Below are 27,265 nucleotides of genomic sequence, written 5' to 3' on the forward strand. Positions count from 1 at the left end.
AGTGGAAGCCCTGTAAGCCCACCACCGCCAGCAGCAGCCAGAAGAGTAAGTCAAGGCCAATATCAAATCCTATCTCATTAACAGAAGATCACGGGTTCATGGGGAGAAGGGACAGGGTTAGCTACTGAAAGGTTCCAACACCATAAGCCAAATCAAAATCAGTTTCACAGGTTAGTAAAGCTCTCTCCATTGCTAAAGAAATTCTGAAATTTAGTTATGGGAGTTACCTAAGTTTGTCTTTTTCTTTCTATATACCCTCAGATATGCTTCCAACACAATCAAATGTACATAAAATCTTAAACAATGTACATTAATTTTTTTCTTTTTAAAAATTCATTTTTATCTATGGGGAATACAAATACTATGGTATCACTCACTTTGGGTCAATTTTTAAGTCAGTGACAACTTTGGATATGTACTCACAAAGGCTATACCTTAACCTTGAAACCATGTGAGGGAGTAAAACCCCATGAAGTTTTAAATGCTTAGTCCAAAGTTTTGGGGAAATGCCCAAATCATGCCAATGGCATAATGATTCAACTTTCTATGTAAAAGGGGGTTTGTCCTAAAAGGAATAATCCGATGCTCATACACAAACACAGGTATCTACATTTTGTTTTTAAACTTGTAAAAGCATTACTTTTTTTTTTTTTTTAAAGATTTATTGATTGATTGATTGATTGCTATGTTGGGTCTTCGTTTCTGTGCTAGGGCTTTCTCTAGTTGCGGCAAGCGGGGGCCACTCTTCATCGCGGTGCGCGGGCCTCTCACTATCGCGGCCTCTCTCGTTGCGGAGCACAGGCTCCAGACGCGCAGGCTCAGTAGTTGTGGCTCACGGTACCAGCTGCTCTGCAGCATGTGGGATCCTCCCAGACCAGGGCTCGAACCCGTGTCCCCTGCATTAGCAGGCAGATTCTCAACCACTGCGCCACCAGGGAAGCCCCTCTACATTTTTATTTTCATGATTTTAGACAAGAATGCAAGATGACTATTCAATGAATACCTTCAAATTCTACACCAGAGATCAACATATTTGCATGTATAGGTTTAAACTGTATTAAGCACTACAGGGAATAAGTCATATAAAATATCAAACATGGGGGCTTCCCTGGTGGCGCAGTGGTTGAGAATCTGCCTGCCAATGCAGGAGACACGGGTTCGAGCCCTGGTCTGGGAAGATCCCACATGCCATGGAGCAACTGGGCCCGTGAGCCACAACTACTGAGCCTGCGCGTCTGGAGCCTGTGCTCCGCAACAAGAGAGGCCGCGACAGTGAGAGGCCCGCGCACCGCGATGAAGAGTGGCCCCCGCTTGCCACAACTAGAGAAAGCCCTTGCACAGAAATGAAGACCCAACACAGCCATAAATAAATAAATTTAAAAAATAAAAAAAATAAAAAAAAAAATATCAAACGTATAACCTGTTCTCAAAGAACTAACAAGTGACCTGCTTATTTAGATTATGATCTGAGTAGAATTTGGGTATGTAGTTAAATTTAAAATAAACTTTAAGAGTTCTAAAAGCACTACAAATAATTACAAATATGTAAAAGAGGTCAGGATCTGGTGTCAGACTGAATGGATTCAACCCAAATCTCCTACCTATGTGGCTTTAGTTAGTAATTTCACTTTGCTTGAGCTTCACTTTCCCTCTCTGTAAAATGGGCTCACACGAAGACTGGATGAGATCATATAAAGCAGAGCCTAGCACACACCACCTACTGGAATATTAGCAGCTATAATTTCTATTATTTATTATTGGGGAAATATTCCCATGTGAAAAAGAGAAATATTGGTAGTCAAAACAATTAAATTCTTTCAGGCTTGACTCAAACCAACCCTTTTTCTGGAATTTGTCTCTGAAGTATTTAAACACCAAAATCCTGAGCCGCAGCATCTGTGTCGGGCCTGGGTTGTGTCCGGCTCAGCTGTGCTTTTCCCTTCGCTGCCACATGTAGCAATGAGTTCTTCTCTGTTCCAGTCTTTTCCTTTGCAGCTTCTCCTCCTGTTAATTAGCTGTGTCAGCATTGGCAGGCACCTCTTCCTCCACCCTAATATGCTGTGTTCTAAGAATTTTGCCATCATTTCTGAACAACTGTCATATAGATGGTACTACGGAACTCATGTCTAGCAAACTGGCTCTTAACATACGTTTATCAAATGTGTTGTGACTTTTCTGACACTAAAGCAAAAACATGTTGATCAGGAATAATTCATTCTTTATATAAAATGTTTGAAACTGTTTAGCCTTTTTTCGGAATTTCATTTGGAAAATATCAATCTTTCTACAGATTTATAACTTATGTTCCTCTGATTATAACCCAAATCATTTCTTAACCCTTTCATTACTTAAGCAAATATTCAATTACATTTTACTGTATGATAGAGTGGGCATAATATTTTTATGATCTAAAATAAAATATTTCATTCTCTCTATGTGACTAATATACTTTTCTGTTTGTTCAAATTGAATATGAAAAACTAGAACAACTTCTGCCTACACTGTATTTCAACTGTCATTCCCTCCAATTGTATATGATAACATTGGTGTATTATTAAAAAATTCTAATTCCTAAACATTTGGACTTACATAGAGGATACGTTTGAAAGTGATTATTTGATTTACAAAATAAATTTTTATTATTCAAAAGAAACAAAAATTCAGTTCTTTCAGACGTTAAGAAGAAACTTTGAAAGTCGGAGTCTTTTAAAAATTCCTCACCAACAGCTCCTAGGGATCCTAAGTCTGGTGATGCTTGACATTGAATACAATGAGTACAATACATCACAAAAGCACTCCCCCCACAACTGCCAGTGCCCTCAGGCCCTGAGCCCTGTACCCTTTCCTCTGCGGTAACCAAGATCATCATTAATCATCCCCACCACTCAGTTTTCTTCACTCATGCCTTACCTTTAACCAAAATAATCATTATTATTATGTGCTTTAAAATCTGCTTTTTACTTCTGCTATCACCTTGTGATTGGGGCCCTGGTGACAGGTGCTGTGGAACTGCAAGGATGTTTAGAACAAAAACAGTTCAACAGAGCCCTGCTTAAACACCCAATAGGAAAGGGACCACTTCCTACATCAGTGAGAAGTGGCAGGTGTCAGTGACATCTAAGTTCCATGCTTCTCTCCCTCTTTTCCTTTTTTGTGCTAGAGAGACAAGTGCTGAAATTAAAAAAAAACCTCCCCATGCCTTGCAAGAAAACAAAATGGGCATTGTTAAAACACATTTATCCTTTGAAGTATTTTGATTCACTGGGTGGACGTTTTACTAAAGCAACCATTTTTGGTGAAGCGGTTGCTGAAAGTGAATTATTCCTGAGCATTTTCACTCCTTACATTAACTGAATAAGAAACGTCACAGGGGTCAAACATTTAACTCTCAAAGCTCAGAAAAGCGTCACGGGGACCAAGTTTCTTACCTACAACAATGCCATAGGAAAAAAACAGAAAGTAGATATTGGGGGCAAAACTGCTCAACATGAGGCCTCCTGCCACCATGAAGCCACTGAAGATTGTCACGGCTCTTGCTCCAAAAGATGAGACACACAGGCTGCACACAGGACCTAAAATCATAAATGAAACCTTCACTTATTTAATAGTAACCTCCTCTCCACATCCTATCATCCGTCCGAAATTTAAAATGATTCTTTCCATCGTAAAACAACAACAGCAATAATTAAGCTGCCGTGTGTTCACTATGGGTTGGACACCCTGCTACTTCACATAAACAATCTCCCTTCATCATAACCTCACTGCATTCCTGGGAGGTAGGTGCTTTTGTTATCCTCATTGTTCTGATAAGGAGATTAAAGTTTCAGAAGAGGAAGGTCACGTAGCTAAGAAATCGGGGCTCTGGAGTCAGACTTCATTAAATTTTCAATGAGAGTAATAAGCCGCAGCCACCCTCAGAGTAACAATTAAGAAGTAAAAACCCAGGGCATCTGGCTGTTGAGTCCATCACCTTAACCGCCACACTCTTCTGAGGATTTTGGTCTCCTGTAATTGCCATGCATCTTTCCTACCCAGAGCTCCTATCCAGCACAAGGCCAGTCATATAACTGATGATAAAAATAAACTTAATGATTGACTCAATGCTATCAACAGCATCCTTATAAAGGGATGAAGTGAGGGCAGTTACTCCCTTCCTAGAGAAGATTTTGGCAGGTGGGGCAAATGCCTCTACCCTACCCACCCAGGCATGACTTTGTCAGTATCACTGTCCTACACACTACATGTAACCTGGAATTTGGGGGAGGAAGTGCACTGTTGACTGACAGGTAAAAGGGACCATTACCTGGACCAGTTCTATGCGGAAGTGGGCAACTGCTCACGTACTGGGATTTAAGTGATAGTGAAATTCTCTCTCACTAGCACTGTACCTTGACAGTATCTACAACTACGGAGCTTAGCATATTAGAAATAAAAGGACATGAAGGGTTACTCAGCCCAGCAGTCTTATTTACATGGAAGGAAACTGAAGCTCAGAAGGGCTGTCCATGGTCATGGTTAGAAGAAAGAGCCCAACATTTAAAAGCAAAGAGAAACATCTTAATTGAGTTCACAACAACCCTTCAAGGTACAAATCATTATTCCCGATTTTTAAAAAGCATGCTCACCAGAATGGCAAAAGACAGACAACAATAAGTGTTAGCAAGGATGTGAAGCGATCACAACTCCCATAAACTGCTAGCGTGATCTCCTAAAGCGGAACACAGCGCTGTATAACTCAGAAGTTCTACTTCTATGTACACCTACACCAAAAAGTCATGGACATAAATGGTCATAGCAGAACTAGTCATAGTAGCCATCACCCACAGATCCAGATGTTCTTCAGTAGTAGAAGGTATAAGTAGATTCTGGTGTATTCATACAATGGACTATCATACGGCCATGAGAATGAATGATCTACAGCTACACACAGTAATGCGCGTGTATCTCACAAATGTATGTGGAGTGAAAGACACAACAAGAAAAAGTACACATTGTGGAATTCCAATCATAAGAAGTACAAAAACAGACAAAATTAATCTATAGTCAGAAGTCAGGATAGTGGATCTTTGGTAGGGGGTAGGAAGCTATAACCAGAAGGGAACACAGCCCAACTTCTAGGTACTGCTAACGTTCTGTTTCTGGATGTGAATGTGCTCATTACATGGGTATGTCTGGTTTGTAAAAACAATTCACTGAGCTATACGCTCATGATATGCACACTTTTCTGTACATATCTTAAAACATTTTAGGAAACCTCAAATGGAGGGATAGTGTCACCCATCCACAGTCTCACTGTTAGTAAGTGGTGGAGCCAGGATCTGATGATCCCAAGCCCATTCTTAGAATAACAGAGAGTCTCTTAAGCACGTATTTAAGACCAGGTTATGAACACTGAGATACCACCAGCTTTCAATGCCTAGAGCCATCCCACATTCCTCCCTGGTCATAAACTGGCCCCTGTCATTTCAAGCCCTCTTGTGTGAGCCAGTATGGAAGAGCAGACTGATATATTTACATGACAGAGGAGAATATTCTACTCCAGTGTTTTAGGAGGAAAATCCATTTGAAAGACCAAACTTATTTGACAGTTGAGCTATGTGTATACCCAACGAGAAACACTTAGATACTTCAAAAATAGAAATGATTTGAAGAGTCAAATTTCATAAATGGATGTTGACATCATAAAGTCATGACCCTTCTATGCTGTTTACCAAACTGTACTGACATTGACAGTCAGTGTTTACAAATTTAACAGGCACATGGAATTGAAATAGATATTGTTACTGGCATACTTGAAAAGTTTCAAGTTTCATCCTCAAAGCAGGACTTCAAATTTATGCTCCTTAATGCATGTTAACTCTACAAGGAAACTCAAAGTTTGGGAAGATGGGGGTGGGGTGAAGGGTAATAACTTTCACAGCATGTACAACCAAAACCACTATTTTATCAAATGTATAATATTTTCATCAATTTTGTGATGAATTCTTAAACCATGTTTGCCTAATACATGACTCTTTGAATAAAATTAAGCCTAAGGAAGAAATGAGCAGAAATTCTTTGACAGATGAAAACAGTAAATTGAAAACTGGTTTTAAAAAACTTCTCACCTCACACCTGCCTGGCCTTTATCAAAAAGATAACAAATAACAAGTGTTGATAAGGATGTGGATAAAAGGGAGCCCTCATGCACTGTTGGTGGGAAGGTAAACTGGTACAGCCACAATGGAAAACAATATGGAGGTTCCTCAAAAACTTAAAATTAGAACTACCATACGATCCAGCAATTCCACTCCTGGGTATTTATCCAAAGAAAACAAAAACACTAATTCGAAAAGATATATGCATCCCTGTGTTCACTGCAGCATTATATACAATAGCCAGGATATGAAACCAACTTAAGTGCCCATCAATAGATGAATGGATGTGGTATATATATATACAATGGAATATTACTCAGCTATAAAAAAAGAATGAAATCTTGTCATTTGTGATAGCATGGATGGACCCAGAGAATATTATACTAAGTGAAATAAGTCAGACAGAGAAAGACAAATACTGTATGATTTCACTTATATGTGTAATCTAAAAAACAAAACAAATGAAAAAACATATTTAAACAGAAACAGAGTCATAGATACACAGAGTCAGAGAACAAACAGGTGGTTGCCGGAGGGGAGGGGCATAGGGGGAGAGAGAAATAGATGGGGGGAATTAAGAGGTTAGAACTTCCAGTTACAAAATAAATGAGTCACAGGTATGAAATGTACTGTGTGGGGAATACAGTCAGTAATTATGTAATATCTTAGTATGGTAACATACTGTAATTACACTCATTGTGGTGATCATTTTAAGATGTGTAGAAATATCAAATCACTCTGTTGTGTACTGGAACTAATATAGTGTTGTAAGTCAGTTATACTTCAAAAACAAACAAGCCAACAAAAAAGCTCATAGAAAAAGAGATTAAATTTGTGGTTACCAGAGGTAGGGGATGGGGGAGGGGGACTTGGATGACAGTGGTCAAAAAGTATAAATTTCCAGTTATAAGATAAATAAGGGGGCTTCCCTGGTGGTGCAGTGGTTGAGAATCCGCCTGCCAATGCAGGGGACACAGGTTCGAGCCCTGGTCTGGGAAGATCCCACATGCCGCGGAGCAACCGGGTCCGTAAGCCACAATTACTGAGCCTGCGCGTCTGGAGCCTGTGCTCCGCAACAAGAGAGGCCGCGATAGTGAGAGGCCCGCGCACCGCGATGAAGAGTGGCCCCCACTTGCCGCGACTAGAGAAAGCCCTCGCACAGAAACGAAGACCCAACGCAGCCAAAAATAAATAAATAAATAATTTATTGAAAAAAATAAATAAGTACTAGTGATGAAATGTACAACATGATAAATATAATTAACACTGTTGTGTGTTATACATGAAAGTTGTTAAGATGGTAAATCCTGAGAGCTCTCATCACAAGGAAAAAATATATTTTTTTCTATCGCTTTAATGTTGTACCTATATGAAATGATGGAGGTTCACTAAACTTACTGTGGTAATCAATTCATGATGGATGCAAGTCAAATCATTATGCTGTACACCTTAAACTTATACAGCGCTGTATGTCAATTATATCTCAACAAAACTAGAAGAAAAAAAATTCTCTACTTTCACACCACCACCTGCTGCTTAGTTAGAGGAAAAAATCTTGATGTCAGAGGTTAAAGACAAAGAATTTTAGAGCTGAATGGGGCCTTGGAAAGGGTCCAAAGACCTCATTTAAAAAATGATGAAACCGTAGTTCAGAAGGATCATGTGATTTGACCAAGAATCCACAGCTAATCAATGACAGGGCTAAGGCCAAAGTCAGCCCAGCATTCTTCCCAATTGAGACATATTTCCATTGGCACCTTAATGTTTTTCTAGAAATATCAGTTAAAAAAACACCTATGTACTTTTGTTAATATCTTACAGCCTAAGTAATTTTATGAATTTACGGAGGATGAAAACATGACACTTATGCTCATTTTGGTGTTTAAAAGTTTTGAGCAAACTATTTTATTCTCATCCTCAGAACCAGGGTATTTCTAGACTCGATTTACACAGATTTAAACCACAATAGCCCCAGGTTTCATCAATAACAATTAGGGCAAAGTATAACTGGAAGTGACCACTAAGTCACATTGACAAAACTGACACATTTATGTGTTTAGCTCTTCCTAGTAACAGGCAAGTTCTCCAAGATGATAAACCATAGATTACTCCTCAGCACTTTTCTAGTTTCAATTCAAGAGATTCATTAAATCAAAGAAATACTGTCAGGGGAGATTTCTTATGAGGCTCCAGGTCTTTTACTTTGCAGAAGGGACCTTTGGAACAAAAGTTAGTTAACTTGTAATATGAATCAGTAACTCCACTCCTTGGAATCTATAAAATTTTAGAAAAAAGGGAGGGAGGAACGTCATCACTGGGTTGCCAATTTTCCTATTTTAACAAGTAAAGACATTTTAAAATGTAATAACTATCTATTATCACTTCCATTCCATTAAAGAGGAAGAAGGAATATTTTAATAAGGAAACAGTGAGAAGGATACAATTTCAGAGTAAAATGGAAGCCAGTAAGAAGATAGTTACACACACACACACAGACACACACTACATATCACTGCCTTTATAGTCATTTTGTCTTTCATAAAAAGTTTTCTTGAACTCATGGTTGTATGTGTATTGGGGTTTAGGGGCCATTATTACTATTACTACCTTCTGTCTGGGTGATTAATCTTGATTGGTTGGATGAACTGAAAATGCTAAGTAGCAGAGCTAGCAGTCAGAACAGAAGACTGGTCTGAGGATGGCAGGTGGCAGGTAGGGCGCTAACACGTATGCAGGGCTCTTAAAAGATATTCCACTCTCCTGCATAGTAGCCTGGCAACACCTTTGGCACAATGCTGACACGTTCCCTCAAAAAAGGTAAGAACCTATATATTAGGGAGCAACTCTATAAACCAAGGGTCCCCAACCCCTGGGCCGCAGACCAGTACTGGTCCTGAGGCCTGTTAGGAACCGGGCCGCACAGCAGGAGGTGAGCCGTGGGTGAGTGAGTGGAGCTCCATCTGCCGCTCCCCATTGCTTGCATTACTGCCTGAACCATCCTCCCACCCCATGGAAAAATTGTCATCCACGAAACCGGTCCCTGGTGCCAAAAAGGTCAGGGATTGTTGCTATAAACCAAAGTGATGAATGAGGAACGAAAGGAGGATGCGGTCGGGCTTTCAAGTCCTACAACCTCTTAAATACAAAATGAAACAAAAATATAAAATCATTTGTTAATGGTCATCTGCAAATCAGACTGATTAATATCATTCTCAGCCAATGAGGGGAATTAAATGAAGGAAATGAAAATGAAAACTTTTGCGGGAAAAGCGTTTTGTTATGATCAAGGGTGAATTAGAAAATGAGAAGGATGAGAAGGTGTGGTACATATATACAATGGAATATTACTCAGCCATAAAAAAGAACAAAATAATGCCATTTGCAGTGACATGGATGGACCTAGAGATTATCATACTAAGTGAAGTAAGTCAGACAAAGACAAATATCATATGATATTGCTTTTTGTGGAATCTAAAAAATGGTACAAATGACCTTATTTACAGAAGAGAAATAGAGTCACAGATGTAGAAAACAAATTTATGGTTACCAAAGGGGAAAGGTGGGGAGGGATAAATTGGGAGATTGGGATTGACATATACACACTACTATATATAAAATAGATAACTAATAAGAACCTACTGAATAGCACAGGGAACTCTACTCAGTACTCTGTAATGACCTATATGGGAAAAGAATCTAAAAAAGAGTGGATATATGCATATGTATATGTATAACTGATTCACTTTGCTGTACAGCAGAAACTAACACAACACTGAAAATCAACTATACCCCAATAAAAATTAATTTAAAAAAAAGGAAAGAAAATGAGAAGGATGAGTTGTTCTAAGGAAGTCAGAATGATGTACACGTTAAGGGATGAAATTGTTTCCTTTAGCCCTTCAGGGTAATGTGGGAAGAAATGGAGTTAAATTTTTTGCTGGCTATTAAAATTAACGTGGAGGAAGAATACACATCTTGAAAAGTTTGCTAGTAACATAAATTTCGGTCTGCATTAATCAAACAAAAGAGTAAATATTTGACCATTACCATTCCTTCACTATTCACCAAGCATCCGTTAGAGCAGCACTGCTGCGAAATAGAAAGATAAAGAGCCACACATGGAATTTTAAACTTTCTACTAGCTACACTAGATACATAGGAAGAGGTAAAATTGATTTCAATAATATATTTTATCCAACCAACTACATTGAAAACATCATCATTTCAACATTTCAACATGATTAAAGAGATATTTTACACTCCTTTGTTTTGTACTAAGTCTTTGAAATTCACTGTGTATTTATTACACTTAGAGCACATCTCATCTTGAATTAGCCACATTTCAAGTGCCCAACAGCCACATGTGGCTGGTGCTTACTGTACTGGACCACAGAGCACTGGAGTCTCATATCATGGCAGATAAGGACACAGAGAAGAAGACGCAAAATTTCTGACCTAGACCAAAAGGCAAAACAAACACATAGCAAAACCTAAGGCCATGGGCAATAAGCACCAAAAGAAAGGTTCAGATCATGTGTTTGGGGATTTCAGAAAAGGGAGATCACCATGGGCCAAAGAACTGAGCCTTGAACTGGGCTGTGAGGTATTGACAAAAGAAATGAAAATACACTCTAAATGGAGAGAGAGAACCATAATGTGGTTCTCCAATTTGTAATTTTTATAAGACAGCTTTGGAAAAGAAATTATTCCCTTTGGGAAGGAAATCAACTTCCATGCACTTCTCTCTCCCAAAAAGTTTCAGAGAGTCCCCAGAGTGGTAGGATGGCCAGGCCTACTGTCGTTAAGTAGGCTGACGGTACAATGAGAAATAAATTACAGCAGTAACCAGGCTGTGTGCTTGTAGTGCTGCAAGGATTTCCTAAGAGAGCAGATTGATTAGGCCCACGAGTCCTATCCCTCTACTTACAAGGCGGGGAGCCCAACAAACTGGCAGGTTTCTCACTTCTTACTCCCCCCCCCCTTTTTTTTTTTTTAATTTTTGGCCACACCCCGCAGCCTGTGGGGCCTTAGTTCCCCGACCAGGGAGGCAACCCGCGCCCCGCTCTGGAAGGCGGAGTCTTAACCGCTGGACCGCCAGGGAAGTCCCTGAGACCAGGAATTTTAAGTTCATCTTCCTGAGGAAGAGAAAGGCACTACAGAACCACACCCACTCAAATCCTTGCTCTCCAGTATACGGGTCACCTTGCTTATCGGTTGCTTTGGTGTATCATGTACATTTGCCTTCTTCAAGTCAGCAAAACCTGCCAAGATTCTCACCAAACCCTAGACCTGCCTAGCACACTGGGAAGGGGCCAATGTAACAGAATCCTTGTAGGAGGCAGGAATTCAGTCCTACGCAAGGAGTTAAGAGGGGGCAAAACTGTACAGATATGCTGAAACCCAGCTCTGCCAACACTCACAACTCAGGCAGCAAGCCTGTTGGCTATAATGACTCATTATATTAACTTGGAGATAGATGTACTGACTCATTAGGGATTTGAAGGTGTTTGGAGGAATTAAAGACAAAAAAAAGAGAGAGGGAGGGGACTGTTAAATCTATTTGGAGTACAAAACTACAGAACAAAAGAGCTCCCTGCTGTATCAGCAACTCTGTGGTCAGAAGAATGGTCCCACCCTTCTCTTTGAATGTGAAGAATAACACCCAACCAAAGAGTGCTTTCTCCCAACTTGAAACAATATGAGACCGTGATCGCCCTTTAGTTCAGTTACCTTCCATTCCTTCTGAATCCTTCAGGTTTCGACCACAGAAACTGAACCAGAAGAAGACTTGCATTGAGAGATGTATTGCAAGGACCTGGCTTATGTGGTTTTGGGACCTGGCTAGGCAAGGACAGCATCCACAGGACCAGGTGTCAGGAAGGACAGATTGGAACTCTCTCCCATAGGATGAAGCTATAGTCATAGGCTGAATTTCTTCTTCTGGAAAAGCTCATTTCTACTCTTAAAGACTTTCAACAAATTGAATCAGATCCACTTAGATTATTTAAGATAATCTCGCTTACTTCAAGTCTTGGAGCACATCTATAAGATACCTTCACAGCGATACCTGCATGAGTGTTTGCCTAACGGTGGAATGCAGCCCTAGCCAAGTGGACACCTACTATCACACCTCCTAACACATCACTCCTTCTCCAGCCAAGTTTACTCTACCAGACTGCATCACCTGCAGCGCGACGCCAGGGCTTTGCATACGGGGACTCGGCGTGGACTGCCCTCTCCTTGCCCATGCATCTGGCCCAGCCCACCCTCCCTTCTGGCCCACTTCACAGCCTATCTCTATAAAACTCCAGAGACTGCCCTGTTCTTGCTATTCTTGGTATTTGTGGTGAAGTCTCAAGGCATTAACTACCCTTTTTTCCTGTCTCTTCCCTGAGACTCTAAATCCCTTATAGCAGAGATGGTGTCTGGGCCTCCCTAACACACAGGAGAAGAGACTCTCTGAGTGTGTGCAATGACGGTGTATAACCCAGGGAGGCCGAATCCTTGATATTCAGCTTTATTCATCCTAAGGATCATCTGGAAAAACAATTCAGATGAGAGGTCTACTTCTTAGTATTTTCTCAATTACTCAAGTTTCAAAGATAAAGAATTAAGATTATAAAGAGTGTAAAGTTAAGAATTGCATGTCTTTTCGTTATTCTTAGCTACTGTCCAAATCTGGGTTTGTTAAAGACAATGGGGGGGCCTTTAAATTCCAGATGCTTAGGTACAATCTTGACAGCTCTCCCTCCTGCCCATCCCCCTAGAAATGTCTTTGTCTTTCAGGCTGAAGGGTCCCTTTCTTTTGCAGATTCCACAGTTTGGTTGGGACTGCCTGGGAGAGTAATTTTATTTGTGGGGGATTGTTGTTCTTTAATAACTAATATTTGTTGAGTACCTACCGTAAGCCCAGCACCATCTCAAGTATTCTACATGGCAATCATATAAGGTAGTTACTTTTATTTTTTATTTGTTTATTTTTTTGGCCGTGCCGCGCAGCATGCGGAATCTTAGTTCCCCAACCAAGGATTGAACCTATGCCCCCTGCAGTGGAAGCGTGGAGTCTTAACCACTGGACCACCAGGGAAGTCCCAGGTAGGTACTTTTATTATCTCCAATTTAAAGATGAAGAAACAGACTTAACAGGTTAGAAAAACCATTGCTTGGTTGTCAATCTTTCTCTCCTTTTTTTTTTTTTCCAATCTTCCTCTTAGACAGTGTGTTCATCTTGGGCAGGACACTAAACCTTAAGGACAATAATGCCTATTTCAGTGTGTTGTTATGAGGATCAACCAAGATCAAGTACGTGAAGGTGGCTGTTATTGAGCCAGGCACACAAGGGCACTTTTTGAACTAAAGGGACAAGTACATGAAAAGTAGAATTTGTATGTTGCTTAGCAAATGTACTTCTGCTGTGCTTGCTTAATTATAAATCTCCAGAGGTTGGATCACAGAACTAGTCAAGGATGACACCTACCAGGCCTTCTCTGGATAAAACTGGGTAAAGAAAACAACTCATGTTTCTCAGCTATGATATGGCTTGCTGCATCAGAATCATCTGGGGAACTAGTTAAAAAGAAGATTCCTGGGACAACCCTCCATCCCCACCTCACAGCACTGATGAGTAAGAAATTGGCTTTTTAGACAAGCTCAAGTAATTCATATATACTCCTGAATTTAAGAGCAACTATCAAAGATGTATTTATGTAAATATATACACACACATATATATAAATTAAATTAATTTTTATCAAAAAGGATGCAAAGATGTCCGTTTATGTGTTTTTTCCCCAGAATTGGGGCCACTGGACATAATTTGTCATGGTTTACATGGCATACACAGTGACACATTCACGCAGAAACCTACAAGAGTTCCCTTTATAAATATGTCAACACCAGTATACATTTGAGAATCATCAAGAAGTGCAAAACTGCAATCTAAGTAGAGAGGGCTTAAGCCAGTGGTAGCTCCCAACTGAAAATCACTTTGGGGGGCTTGAAAAAGATTCACGTATGTGGGCCCCACTATAGACTGACTGAATTAGAATGTTTGAGGGTCAAATCCAAGCATTTATATGCTGAAATCTTTCTACAGATGATTCTGATTATCTCCCTGGTTAAGAATCACTGACAATCATGATGAGATGTACTTTTCCTATGTCCAAGATAGTACTGATCCGTTTGTTTTTGTGTAGAAGAAAGTTGTCAACAAAGTAGATGATGAATGCGGCTCAAACACCGCTAGACCCCTCTTGCTAATACTGTATTACATAGCTTTCAGGATTTGTCCCTTAATTTATGCTATGAAGAGCCAAGGGAAGCCAACAACACAGATACTCAGTGGTCACTAACTAAAGTGCACACAGGCATGTGCACAAACACACACAAACACACACCCATACGTCTTAGCTCTCCAGTCATCATTTTTTTCTCACTGCTTCCTCATCCTGGAACCCTTTAGTCTCCGTATTCTATGTTTATCTACAAAAGCTTTGATTAGCTGCTTCAAGCGTCTTCTCATCTAGCTGAAGACACTGAAGATAAGTTACTTGCACAAGGTCCCTCAGCTACAGGGTGGTACAGCCAGGACTCAGATTAGCTCTGACTTCAGCCCAACACTCCCCCAGTACTTGTTCATTCCCTGGACATTTGGTGGGATGCTCTCTCTCTCTTCAGCTCATCAAGCGGGGCTGGCCTCGTAGGCACGCAACCAATGCAGCTGCACAGGACTCAGCTCTGAGAAGGGCCATGCACTTGGTCTGCTGCCCTGCTGCTGCTGTCTTGAAATTCTTAACTTTTTTAACTGGAGGCCCTGCATTTTCATTTTGCACGTGGTATTGCAAATTATGTAGCTGGTCCCGCCTACAAGTGAAGGGGGCTGCTTGTGGCCCCTGAGATAGACTAGTCCATCCACTTAGGAACTTGCAGAACGTGGAGAGCTGCAGTTCAGTTTTCAGAGTCTCAGCATCAGCTCTGGCCACCAATACCCCATCCATCCCTAAGAAGATCTCAGCTTCCCTGAACACCTCAAACCCTCAAGTCTTACCTGGACAGACTTCCTGAAAAAGAGCTTTGTTCTCCAAGTATGTGCTGACGGAGATAGCATTTCAATTACCCTTTGACCCTTGCTGGAAGGCAAGGTAATTGGATTTCTGTTTAACTTTGTACTAGCTAATAGAAATGATGACTAATTGGGACTTCCCTGGTGGTCCAAGTGGTAAAGAATCTGCCTACCAATGCAGGGGACTCGGGGTTCGATCCCTGGTCGGGGAACTAAGATCCCACATGCCACGGGGCAACTAAGCCCACGCAACGCAACTACTGAGCTCTTGCGCCTCAATGAGAGAGCCTGCGTGCCGCAAACTACCGAGCCCATGGGCTCTGGAACCCGCACGCCACAACTAGAGAGCCCACGCGCCCTGGAGCCTGCCCAGTACAACTAGAGAGAGAAAACCTGCTGCCACAACTAGAGAGAAGCCCGCACGCCACAACGAAGAGCCCGCACCACAGTGAAAGATCCTGCATGCCTCAACAAAGATCCCGCATGCCGCAACTAAAACCCGACACAGCCAATAAAGAAATGATGACTAATTGGAAAATATTTAAAAATTCTCTTCTCACCAGATTATTTTCTAAAAATTATATTCTCAAACATATCAATCATCATCCACTTGTACTTTGACAGCTTTACAAACAATCCACATTTTGAAAAACTCTTTCAAACAAATCTTGGCAAATGTTTCCTGCTTTTCTGACGCTTATAATGACAGTGTTATTTTCATTTGTGTAGTTACGTTTAGTTCTCTTATCTGACATGGCCAGATGATCCAGCATTGTTTTTCAAGTCTTGTTTTTAATTTAACAAAGTAATTCATCAATTGGAAGCAACTGTTTTTGTTTTGTTTTGTTTTAAGAAGTCCCCTTTAGTGATCAGGAAAGATAACAGATTTAAAAAGAAGGAATGGCCAATGCATTTTCTTTGTAAATCATTTTAGAGCTGAAAAATACCTTATAAATCACCACATTCACTGCCCTTATTTTCCCCATAAGAATAGAGATTGTGATTTGCTCAATGAATCATGTAAAGGTCATAGCTCAGGATGAGACTCCAGGGCTACGTCTTAGCATATCTGTTCTTTTTTTAAAATGTTTATGGGGGTATACAGTTGATTTACAATGTTGTGCTAGTTTCTGCTGTACAACAAAGTGAATCAGTTATACATATTCATATATCCACTCTTTTTTAGATTCTTTCCCCATTTGGGCCATTACAGAGTATTGAGCAGAGTTCCCTGTGCTATACAGTAGGTACTTATTAGTTATCTATTTTATATATAGTAGTGTGTATATAGCATGTCTGTTCTTAACTAGTTCCAAGTAAGTTAGACTGATGATCACTAAATACTACTGCAGAGTTCAAACTATGACTTCAGAAATTGAAGTGCATATGATTTTAGCCCTTAAAAAAAAAACCACTCTACTGTGTTCTCTAAAGATGTTAAGAATCACTATTATATCATACTTGATAAATGTTTATCAAGAATATTACTTTTGGGGCTTCCCTGGTGGCACAGTGGTTAAGAATCTGCCTGCCAATGCAGGGGACACGGGTTCGATCCCTGGTCCGGGAAGATCCCACATGCCGCAGAGCAACTAAGCCCGTGCGCCACAACTACTGAGCCTGTGCTCTAGAGACCACGAGCCACAACAAGAGAAGCCACCGCAATGAGAAGCCCTCGCACCGCAACAAAGAGTAGCCCCTGCTCACCACAACTAGAGAAAGCCCGCGTGCAGCAACGAAGACCCAATGCAGCCAAAAATAAATAAATAAAATTAAAAAAAAAAAGAATATTACTTTTGGAGACATTTTATGAAGGTCACACAAAATGCATTACATACATCTTATACGTAACACTATATTTAAATTCTTAATGTCATTATCATCGTGAGAAGGGACTACTCTTCATCATGTCAAATTTTTCTTAAGAAGGTGACACAAATGTAGGACATGCAATCTGGTCACGGTGTATTTGAATCAGAGAGGAGTAATTATGAATCACAGAGGAACTGTTCCCAGGACTGCTGAAAAATGTTTGGTCCTTTGGTCACCAGCATTCATCGGACATACCTGGATCACTGCCCTCATGCCCCTGCATCTTTCTTATTTGTGGAAACATGTGTGTCTCACGAGACTGAGCCTCTTAAAGGCAGAAATGATGTGTTTGCCATTCATCCTTTCATATCCAGCATCTAGCACACTGCCTGGCACACAGTAGCAAATAAATATATAAAGGAATGAATGAATGGACAACTGAATCTCTGATGGAATTCCTGAATTGTCACAAAGATTTATGACAGTGAAAGAGTAGTTTATGATCTCAGTGAAGGCAGCAAAGTAGGTGCTATACTTTAAAAAAAGAAAATAGCCTCCTATGTCTTGCACAATGTGAATGATGCAGAAAACGTAATTAAATGATTAATGAGTGAGGAGAAGCACAAGTTTCTCCACTTACTTGCAAGCAAGCCAACTCCACTTGCAAGGGATCCGACCCAGGCTGTTTTTCCCTTCCCTTCACCAAAGGCGTCCAGCCATTCTATGTACAAGACTCCAACAGCTAGCGGAGATCCGTAACACAAAAACTGAGTAAAGAGGGAGGCCAGTACAATCACCCAGCCCCAGCCACCGTCAGGTGGCTTCTTAAATTCCATTGTAATGTGAGATCAAGGCGGTGTTTCTCTGCAGGTCCTAAGCAAAAACAAAAAGAAAAAAAGAAAAGCATATTTAGAGTGTGGTGAGGCATGGTATTTTAGATTAAAAATATCTCCTCCCAAATTGAAACATAAAAAAAGTTCTCTAAAAATATAAGAGGAAAAGGATAAAACATCATCAATATACCAAGTTAACTTTAAAATTTTGATTTCTGATTTGAATAAGTAATACATCCACATGTTTCCAAAAAGATGTTTTTTATATCATAAAAAGGATAAATTCGGAGTTTGGGATTAACATATACACACTACCATATATAAAATAGATAACCAATGGGGACCTACTGTATAGCACAGGGAACTCTATTCAATATTTTTGTAATAACCTAGAAGGGAAAAGACTCGGAATCACTGTGCTGTACAACTGAAACTCACACGACATTGTAAATCAACTATACTTCAATTTTTAAAAAAAGGCATACATAGAGTGTAAAGTCTTCTTCCCAAACTTGCCCCCATTCACCAGGTTCCCACCCCAACCCAACTACAGGAAATCACTGTTTTTGGTTTCCTGTCGCACGTTGAGTTCCCCAGGAAACACTCTTACTTAGCAAAAGGAGGTTTACTAAAAGTGTTCTCTTTCTATGGAAGAGACCAGACAGCAGCAGGAGAAGGTAAATTGCCATGTACCTTAAGGAACGGGATTTCTAAAGCTGGCTGACCCTTCAGAGTTGCCCTGAGTTGGGGGTGGGAAGCCGGCCCTTCACACCCCCATGTTGCTAATTCACTGATTGCAGGCCACCCCAGAAGGGGGCATGACCGCAGGTGAGGTGACTCTTCAAAAGAGGCACTCATTACCCATGGGGTTTGTCCCCTGAAGGCCATCTGTCAGCAGCCCTTCAGCTGCTTCAGCAAGAAATCTTTCATTCCTAAGGGGGTCTGGAGGCAGCACATCACAATGTTCACACTCGAGTATCCTTCCAGAGTTTCTTTATGAGTATGCAAGCAAAACCAAGCAAATAGTCTTAGATTTCCTTCTTTCAACAAAAAGTGGATATCGTACGTTCTATTCCATGCCTTGTTTTATTCACTTAACATCCTTGGGAATGCTTCCCTATCAACACATAGAGAGCATCCTTAGTCTTCTTTCTTAAATACACACATATGGCTGTATACTTGTTTGTTTGTTTTCCTTATTGAACAGGCAAAACATTCACATGGTTCAAAAATGAAAAAAATGAAAACAAATGTACAGTCTCCATCTACCTAGTTCCCACCTAACTTCCATTCTCTCCACCAGTAACCAACGCTTCCTGTTTCTTTTATATCCTTCCAGAATTAATTTATGAGTATATAAGCTAACTCATATACAGATTTCCTTTAATTTTTTACACAAAAAAATAGCATATTATATACATTGGTGTGTGTCTTGCTTTTTTTCACTTGACAAACACCTTGCAATGCATACATTGTAACCTTCCTCATTCCTTTCTTTCTGCTACATTGTGTTCCAGTAATTCTTAATTCTTTAACCAGTCCCCATGGCTTCCAATGAAAAACAATGCTGCAGTGAGTAACCTTACATACACATTTATCTTTCTACATACCTGTCAGGAGTTGCTGAGTCAATTACAAATATACATTTGTAGCTGTAATTAGCATTAGCAAATTGACTTCAAGGGATTAAACCGATTTATGTGATCCCCAGCAACTTTGGGTGTGTTGTGAAACTTCTGGATTTTTGCCAATTTGTTCGCTTTAAAACAGTATTTCATTACAGTTTTAGTTTGCATTTCTCAGCATTCTCTGAATGATGTGTGTCATTTCATAGGGGAAAAGCCATTTGTAATTCGTATCTAATTCTTGGGAATATATGGGTGTTTCTGGATTTTTCTTTCTGTTCCACTGATCTGTCTATTCACTCACCATACCACATTTGTTTAACTACTAAGTCTTTTTTTTTTCTGGCCACGCCATGAGGCTTGTGGGGTCCTAGCTCCCCGAGCAGAGATTGAAGCCACGCCCTCGGCAGTGAGAGTGCAGAGTCCTAACCACTGGACCACCAGGGAATTCCCTAAGTCTTTTTAATATATTTTAAGTTCCAATGGAAATAGTTCCTTCCCTCTCTCTCCATCATTGCACACCTTTTCAATATTTTCTTGGTTCCTCCTGTTTGCTTACTTTTTTATATGAACTTCAGAATCAGTTTGTCTGCTTCTAAAAGAAATCTGATGGTGTTTTCATTAGGACTGAGTTAAATTATAAATTGATTTAAGGAAAAATACTCCTTTTATGATGTTGACTCTTTCTATCTTCCATTTTATGTCTTTCCATTTGTTCAAGTCTACTTTTGTGTTCTTAGTGTTTAAAATTTTGCCCAACAATTCTTTTTACTTTATTTTTATATATCTTATCCTTTTTGCTAATATTATAATTGGGCTTATTTCTTTGATTTGTCTTCTGTTTGTATGCGTAAAAGCTATTAATATCTGTATGTTAATTTTGGACTCCACTACCTTACTATAAAATCTCTTGTTTGAAGTAGATTTTTGGATGATTCTCTTGGATACATACAATCTATAATACAATACAGTTATATAACCATCTACAAACAGTGGTAGTTTTACCCCCTAACTTTGGATTTTTATGCATCTATCTAACTTCCTTCTTTTGCCTTTGCGTGGGACAAGCATCTAGAATAATGTTAAATAATAAGAGTACACATCGGGCTTCCCTGGTGGCGCAGTGGTTGAGAATCTGCCTGCTAATGCAGGAGACACGGGTTCGAGCCCTGGTCTGGGAGGATCCCGCATGCCGCGGAGCAACTGGGCCCGTGAGCCACAGCTGCTGAGCCTGCGCGTCTGGAGCCTGTGCCCCGCGACGGGAGGGGCCGCGATAGTGAAAGGCCCGCGCACCGCGATGAAGAGCGGTCCCCGCACCGCGATGAAGAGTGGCCCCCACTTGCCGCAACTAGAGAAAGCCCTCGCACGAACCGAAGACCCAGCACAGCCAAAAATAAATAAATAAAAAAAAAAAAAAAAATAAGAGTACACATCATTGTCTAGTTCCTAAATTCAATGGGAAAGCCTTCAAGTGTCATGGTGCTGCTCTGAGGCTGAGATAGATATATTTCACAAAGTTAAGAAAAAAAGTTTCTACTTTTGCGTATTATTATAAAGAATGTTTATTACACTTTTCTCAAATGCATTTCCAGTGCATAGGGAGATAATTATGATTTTCTCCTTTTAATGTTTAATGTAACAAAATCTGTATTTTCTACTATTGAACCATCCTTGAATTAGTAGACTAAATCTTCCCTGGTTCATGCTCTACTTTGATTATGTCAGTCTATTTGGGGGAGGGTTAAATTCATAAGTGAGATTTGCCTCTTTTTGCTTTTAATTTTGACTAGGTTTTGGTATCAAAATGATATTTTAAAAGAATTTGAAAACATTCATTCTTTGTAAGTTCTGAAACAGTTTACATGGCAACAGATTTGGAGGCCCAAGGCCTGAACTTCCTGCCCCCAACAGGGCCTCCCACTTAATCTTCACCTCCTGTCTCTCTTCACCATGCCAGGTTTACAGTCAGGTTCAACAGTCTTCTTTGGCCACAGATTTTGCCAAACCATCCCCTTGGCTGCAGTTTCACCAGATAATAGGTAAAGAGAGTAGGAACATCATTCATCCATTCATGCATATCCCTAATTAGATGGTGAGGCATTTGGCTACCTTAAGAGAGTCATAGTTACACCCATCAATTTACCTGAGCCTCACTGAATTTCTCCATTTTGCCATTCAAAGCCCTGGGCAAAAATCACGTCACCACCTGCCACAGGATTTTGTACAAATTAACTTTCAATATTTCATAACTGAAAACTGAAAGATATTACAATTTGTGCACAAAACTGTGGAGTCTAAAATCCGGTCTCCCAGACCACATGATTGTGTTAGCAGACAGAATACTCCAAACTTCCAAATATCGAAACCCTTTGAAGTGTTCAGATATGCCCCTTCATCAGAAGTTTACTCTCTCCAGTACCTACTCTATTGTAAAAGTAAATAATAAAATTCTGTTCCTCCTAATGATAATGTAGTACTCTGAAATTCCTGTTTAGAATACCTTTTAAAGAAAAGATAGTCTTAATTTCCTAAACTAGATAATATATGATAGCAATAGCCAAACACCTAATGAGACTAAAAGGCTGTATGAAAACAAATGCATAAGACACTGTCCTTCATTTAAATCTTCAAATTACAGCACTCCAGGAAAAGTACACATTTACAAAGGCAAAGCACCACAATCATAAGTAAAGCCAGTATTTTCTGGAGGGCAGGGGGAAGGCAGTGAAACGGTGAGGAATATCTCCCTTGCCAGTTTGCAAACTGAAGTAGACAGAAATGCCTTTATACACCAAGTACCTTTGCCTTGCCTTGTTTTGCTTTGTCTTGCCTTGGGTGACATTTCAACACATATGACAGGAGCCAGAGAAATTCTTCTCACAGTAAATATTTGGGAGAGCAAACCTTTGAAATACAAAGCTTCCACATATATCAACTTAGACTAGAAAGACGAGTTTTTATAAAGAGTTGGCTAAGAGCTTCTGACCTTTAATTGTCACATAGTTTGAGATACGTGTAGCCTGAAGAGAACATGGTGAAAAATACCATTTAGTGATTTCTTGTTTTCTGTCAGGGCAACACCTTTCTCTTGTACTTTCCGCTATTCCTTAGATGTCGCTCACCTGCTATTTCTCTGATATTCTATGTTTTGTAAGGTGATTTCACAAATAGACTAGCCTTTCCTCCCTGCTGTAATGGTACTCAATTTCCTTTGGAGCACTTGGATCTTCCTCATGGGTACATGGTTGGTGGGACTATTAATCAAGGTTCCTTGATCTTGACCTATAGAGTAGAACCTGATCCAAGCAAGGCCAGTAGGACCTCTCTCCCAGGATCCTGAATCTCAAGTGAAATCCTCTAATAAAAGAAAAATATTTGGAGTTTATTGATCCCAGTGGTAGTGTATTAAAGAAACCCTCTGTCAGATCCCACTACCTTCGCTCCCTAGGGATACCCAAGCCTGGTTTCTCCAGCCTTCCATTTCATTCTATGAGCTAACATAGTAAATTATTTTGTTAAGTTAGCTGTTATTTGTTTAAGTGCAACAGAATAAACATGTTGTGAGTATGCAGTAATTTCAAGTTGATTATTTTAACCATCCATACTCTGCTTGATCCTATTTGGGCAAAAGGTTAAGCTTAGGAGTACAGTCTATGACCACAAAATATAGGAAATATAGACATGCCATACCTTTTTTTCTGAAAATTTCATCTTATTAATCCTCCTCTTGACAACCCATGATCCAATATGATAAAATGCCTTCCCTGGCATTCTTGCACATAAAAAGTCTAAATTAACTGAAATTTCCACTAAGCCCACTTATCCTAATATTTACAGAAATGCAGTGTTATAAAAATGGGATCTTCATTCAAATAGCTTTTTGATCACTTTCAATTTAAATTATATTGCACTCGATACCAAAGGAAATCAGAAGGAATATAAGGCGTCGCCCTTGCCATCTAGGAGCTTATAACCCCATTAGGAAGGTAAGATACGCTCACAAGAGAGTGTATAGTTAAGTGCCACAGAGGTGGGTAGATAGTAAACCTTTAGGAGTCAGAGGGAATGAAGGCAATCAAGGCAGGAGCAGGAGTGGAAGCACTCACAAAGCAGGTTCGTTCTAAAGAATAATGTAGAGACTCATGAAAGGGGGGCTCAGACAAGAGGACCAAGATTAATATGGGTGTGGAATCAGGAAAAGGCTTAATAGGTTTCGTGTAAAGTGAAGAGGGCAGACCTTACAAGGCTCCCAGAGGAAAATGAGATTAGAAAGATGGCACTCTCCACTGAAACTTAACAGGAAAGTGTCTCAAGAAGCCTGTGTTTATAGCCCCAAGATAGGATTCTTTTTACACTTTTTGTAATAAACCCTGGCACTAATAATAACCCATGTATATTATCTAAGTGGTGTGTTTTTTCCCTAAAAAATAGCAAGATCAATAAGTACCAGAACATGTTGTTTTATTCCATGAGTATATTCAAAGGTTTGGGAACATATTCATATGACTGTATAAAAATATGCTTCTAGGAAACACATGCATTGTAGTATATTCTAGTACATCCTTTGAGAATTTGGAATCTTTTAACCTGTGTTAACAAATTCAGACTCTGCGTGACAAGACATCTTATACAACTCAAAATTAGAAGCCAGTTTGAAAGACAATTTGAACAGCACTGTAATTTAGGGGTAGTTTTGTCACACAACAGAGTCTGACGGGATATCACAAAATTAACTTTAACTTATAATTTAAGTGTATTTCTTATCTTTAACTTAAAAATTAAATGTATTCTGGAGAGCAGCCAAGATGACACAGTAGAAAGACCCTGAGCTCACCTCCTCTCATGAGCACACCAATATCACAACTATCTGCAGAACAGCTATCGATGAAGATGATTGGAACCTATCAGAAAAGATCTTCTACTGAAACCGAGCAGGACCCTGTGGAGCTCCTGGGCACGGACCCTTTCTGTCCCCCATTCCTTGTAGGGAATGACCTCCATGACCTTCCCTGAGCCCCAAAGGGAGGATTCAAACAGTTGCTAATCAGGAGGGAGGGAGGGGATGCAGAGACAAGGAGGAGCAGCCAAGAAACAACAGTGCAGCCTTGGGGCAGGGTCCTGGTTCAGCCTGATGGGATACACGTAACAATATCTTTGAGCGATTTATAGAACTAAAACCCCCAACAAATGGAAGATGTCAGCATTTTTCATTCCAGAGATGACCACCTGGGACCAGATTAAAGGAACCAGAGAAGCTCATTAAAAGATTACCTGAGACCAGATGAAATGAGTGCAGGCCGTGTACACATCCTAGTCTTACCAGCAACCCCACCCTTGAACCATTGCTATAAAACTCCTCACCAAATCTCCCTGGGTTGGGACACATAGTTTTCAAGGGTGGGACACCACTGTGTCCCCTTTTGCCTGGCAAAGCAATAAAGCGATTCTTTCCTACTTCACCCGAAACCCTGTCTCTGAGATTCGATCTGACACTGGTGCACAGAGGTCGAGCTTTCAGCATCACTACAACTAAAGACATAAAGAAAGAACCACAATGACACAGGTAGGAGGGGCAGACTTGTGATGTAATCAAATCCCATACCTCCAGGTGGGTGACCCACAAACTGGAGAATGACTATACTGCAGAGGCTCTCCCACAGGAGTGAGGTTCTGAGCCCCACATCAGGCTCCCTAGCCTGAGGGTTCTGCACTGGGAAGATGAGCCCCCAGAGCATTTGGCTTTGAAGGCCAGCAGGGTTTAATTTTGGCAGCCCCACAGGACTAGCAGAAATAAAGACTTCACCCTTAAAGGGTGAACACAGAATCTCACAGGCACTGGGATCCAGGGAAAAAGCAGTAATTTGATAAGAGCCTGGGCCAGGCCTACCAGCTAGTCTTAAAGGGTAAATATGTATGCACCCAACATACGAGCACCTCAATATATAAGGCAAATGTTAACAGACTTAAAAGGAGAAATCAACCATGACACAATACTAGGGGATTTTAACACCCCACTTACACCAATGGACAGATCATCCAGACAGAAAATCAGTAAGAAAACACAAGCCTTAAATAACACTTTAGACCAAATGGACTTAATTCATATATAGAGAGAGCATTCCATCCGAAAGCATTAGAATATACGTTCTTTTCAAGTGCACATGGAACATTCTCCAAGATAAATCACATGTTAGGCCACAAAACAATTCTTGGTAAATTTACGAAAACTGAAATCATATAAAGCATCTTTTCCAATCACAACACTTTGAGGCTAGAAATCAACTACAAGAAAAAAACTGCAAAAAACGTAAACATATGTTGGCTAAACAACATGGTACTAAACAGCTAATGGATCACTGAAGAAATCAAAGAGGAAATTTAAAAATACCTAGAGACAAATGAAAACAAAAACGCGATGATCCAAAACCTATGACACAGCAAAAGCAGTTTTAAGAGGGAAGTTTATAGCAATACAAGCTTACCTCAGGAAACAAGAAAAATTACAAATAAACAACCTAAACTTATACCTAAAGGAACTGAAGAAATAAGAACAAACAAAACCCAAAGTTAGTGGAAGGAAAGAAATCATAAAGATCAGAGCAGAGACAAATGAAATAGACATTTAAAAAACAATAGAAAAGATCATAAAACGATACTAAAATGTGGTTCTTTGAAAAAATAAACAACAAAAACAAATATATATATATAATGAAGGGAATTCCCTGGTGATCCAGTGGTTAGCATTCCACCCTTCCACTGAAGGGGGCATGGGATCGATCCCTGGATGGGGAACTAAGATCCCGCATGCCACGTGGCATGGCCAAGAAAAAATAAAATAAAATAAAAAATTAAGTAAACAAAATTGATAAACCTTTAGCCAGACTCATCAAGCAAAAGAGGGCGAGGGCTCAAATCAATGAAATTAGAAACAAAAAGGAGAAGTTACAACCAACACCACAGAAATACAAAGGATCATAAGAGACTACTATGAACAACTCTATGCCAATAAAATGGACAACCTAGAAGAAATGACAAATTCTTAGAAAGGTACAATCTCCCAAGACTGGACCAGGAAGAAACAGAAAATATGAACAGACCAATTACCAGTAATGAAACTGAAGCAGTAATTTAGTGCTCACTTCAGCAGCACATATACTAAAATTGAAGCAGTAATTTAAAAAATCCCAGCAAACCAAAGTCCAGGACCAAATGGCTTCATAGGTGAATTCTACCAAACATTTAAAGAAGAGTTAACACCTATCCCTCTGAAACTATTCCAAAAAACCACAGAGGAAGGAACACTTCAGAATTCATTCTATGAGGCCAGCATCACCCTGATACCAAAACCAGACAGAAATGTCACAAAAACAGAAAATTACAGGCCACTATCACTGATGAACATAGATGCAAAAATCCTCAACAAAATACTTGCAAACCCAATCCAACAATACATTAAAAGGATCATACACCATGATTAAGTGGGATTTATCCCAGGGATGCAAAGATTTTTCAATATCTGCAAATCAATTAAAGTGGTACACCACATTAAAAAATACAAGAATTAAAAACAATATGATCATCTCAGTATATGCAGGAAAAGCTTTCGATAAAATTCAACATCCATTTTATGATAAAAACTCTCCATAAAGCGAGTACAGAGGGAACATACCTCAACATAATAAAGGCCATACGTGACAAATCCACAGCTAAAATCATACTCAATGGTGAAAAGCTGAAAGCATTTCCTCTAAGATCAGAAACAAGACAAGGATGCCCACTCTTACCACTTTTATTCAG

At 39.9% G+C, this 27,265-nt stretch overlaps 1 protein-coding gene across 5 annotated transcripts in view; it reads right to left on the minus strand.

The window, feature by feature from the left end:
* The window catches only part of SLC16A9 (solute carrier family 16 member 9), a 72,003-nt gene that overhangs the window by 24,367 nt on the left and 20,371 nt on the right, over positions 1–27,265 (minus strand). For 4 of the 5 annotated variants that reach the window (XM_007170827.2, XM_057531148.1, XM_007170828.3 and 1 more), the window contains 2 exons: positions 17,651–17,883; positions 3,429–3,572 (listed from right to left, as the gene is read on the minus strand). In XM_007170827.2, coding sequence (XP_007170889.2) covers positions 3,429–3,572; positions 17,651–17,846 — 340 coding nt within the window. In that variant the 5' untranslated portion in view covers positions 17,847–17,883. The remainder of the gene's footprint in view (positions 1–3,428; positions 3,573–17,650; positions 17,884–27,265) is intronic. The other variant, XM_007170830.2, reaches the window with a different exon arrangement.

This window comes from Balaenoptera acutorostrata, chromosome 16, assembly GCF_949987535.1.
Source record: "Balaenoptera acutorostrata chromosome 16, mBalAcu1.1, whole genome shotgun sequence".
Lineage (NCBI taxonomy): Eukaryota > Metazoa > Chordata > Mammalia > Artiodactyla > Balaenopteridae > Balaenoptera > Balaenoptera acutorostrata.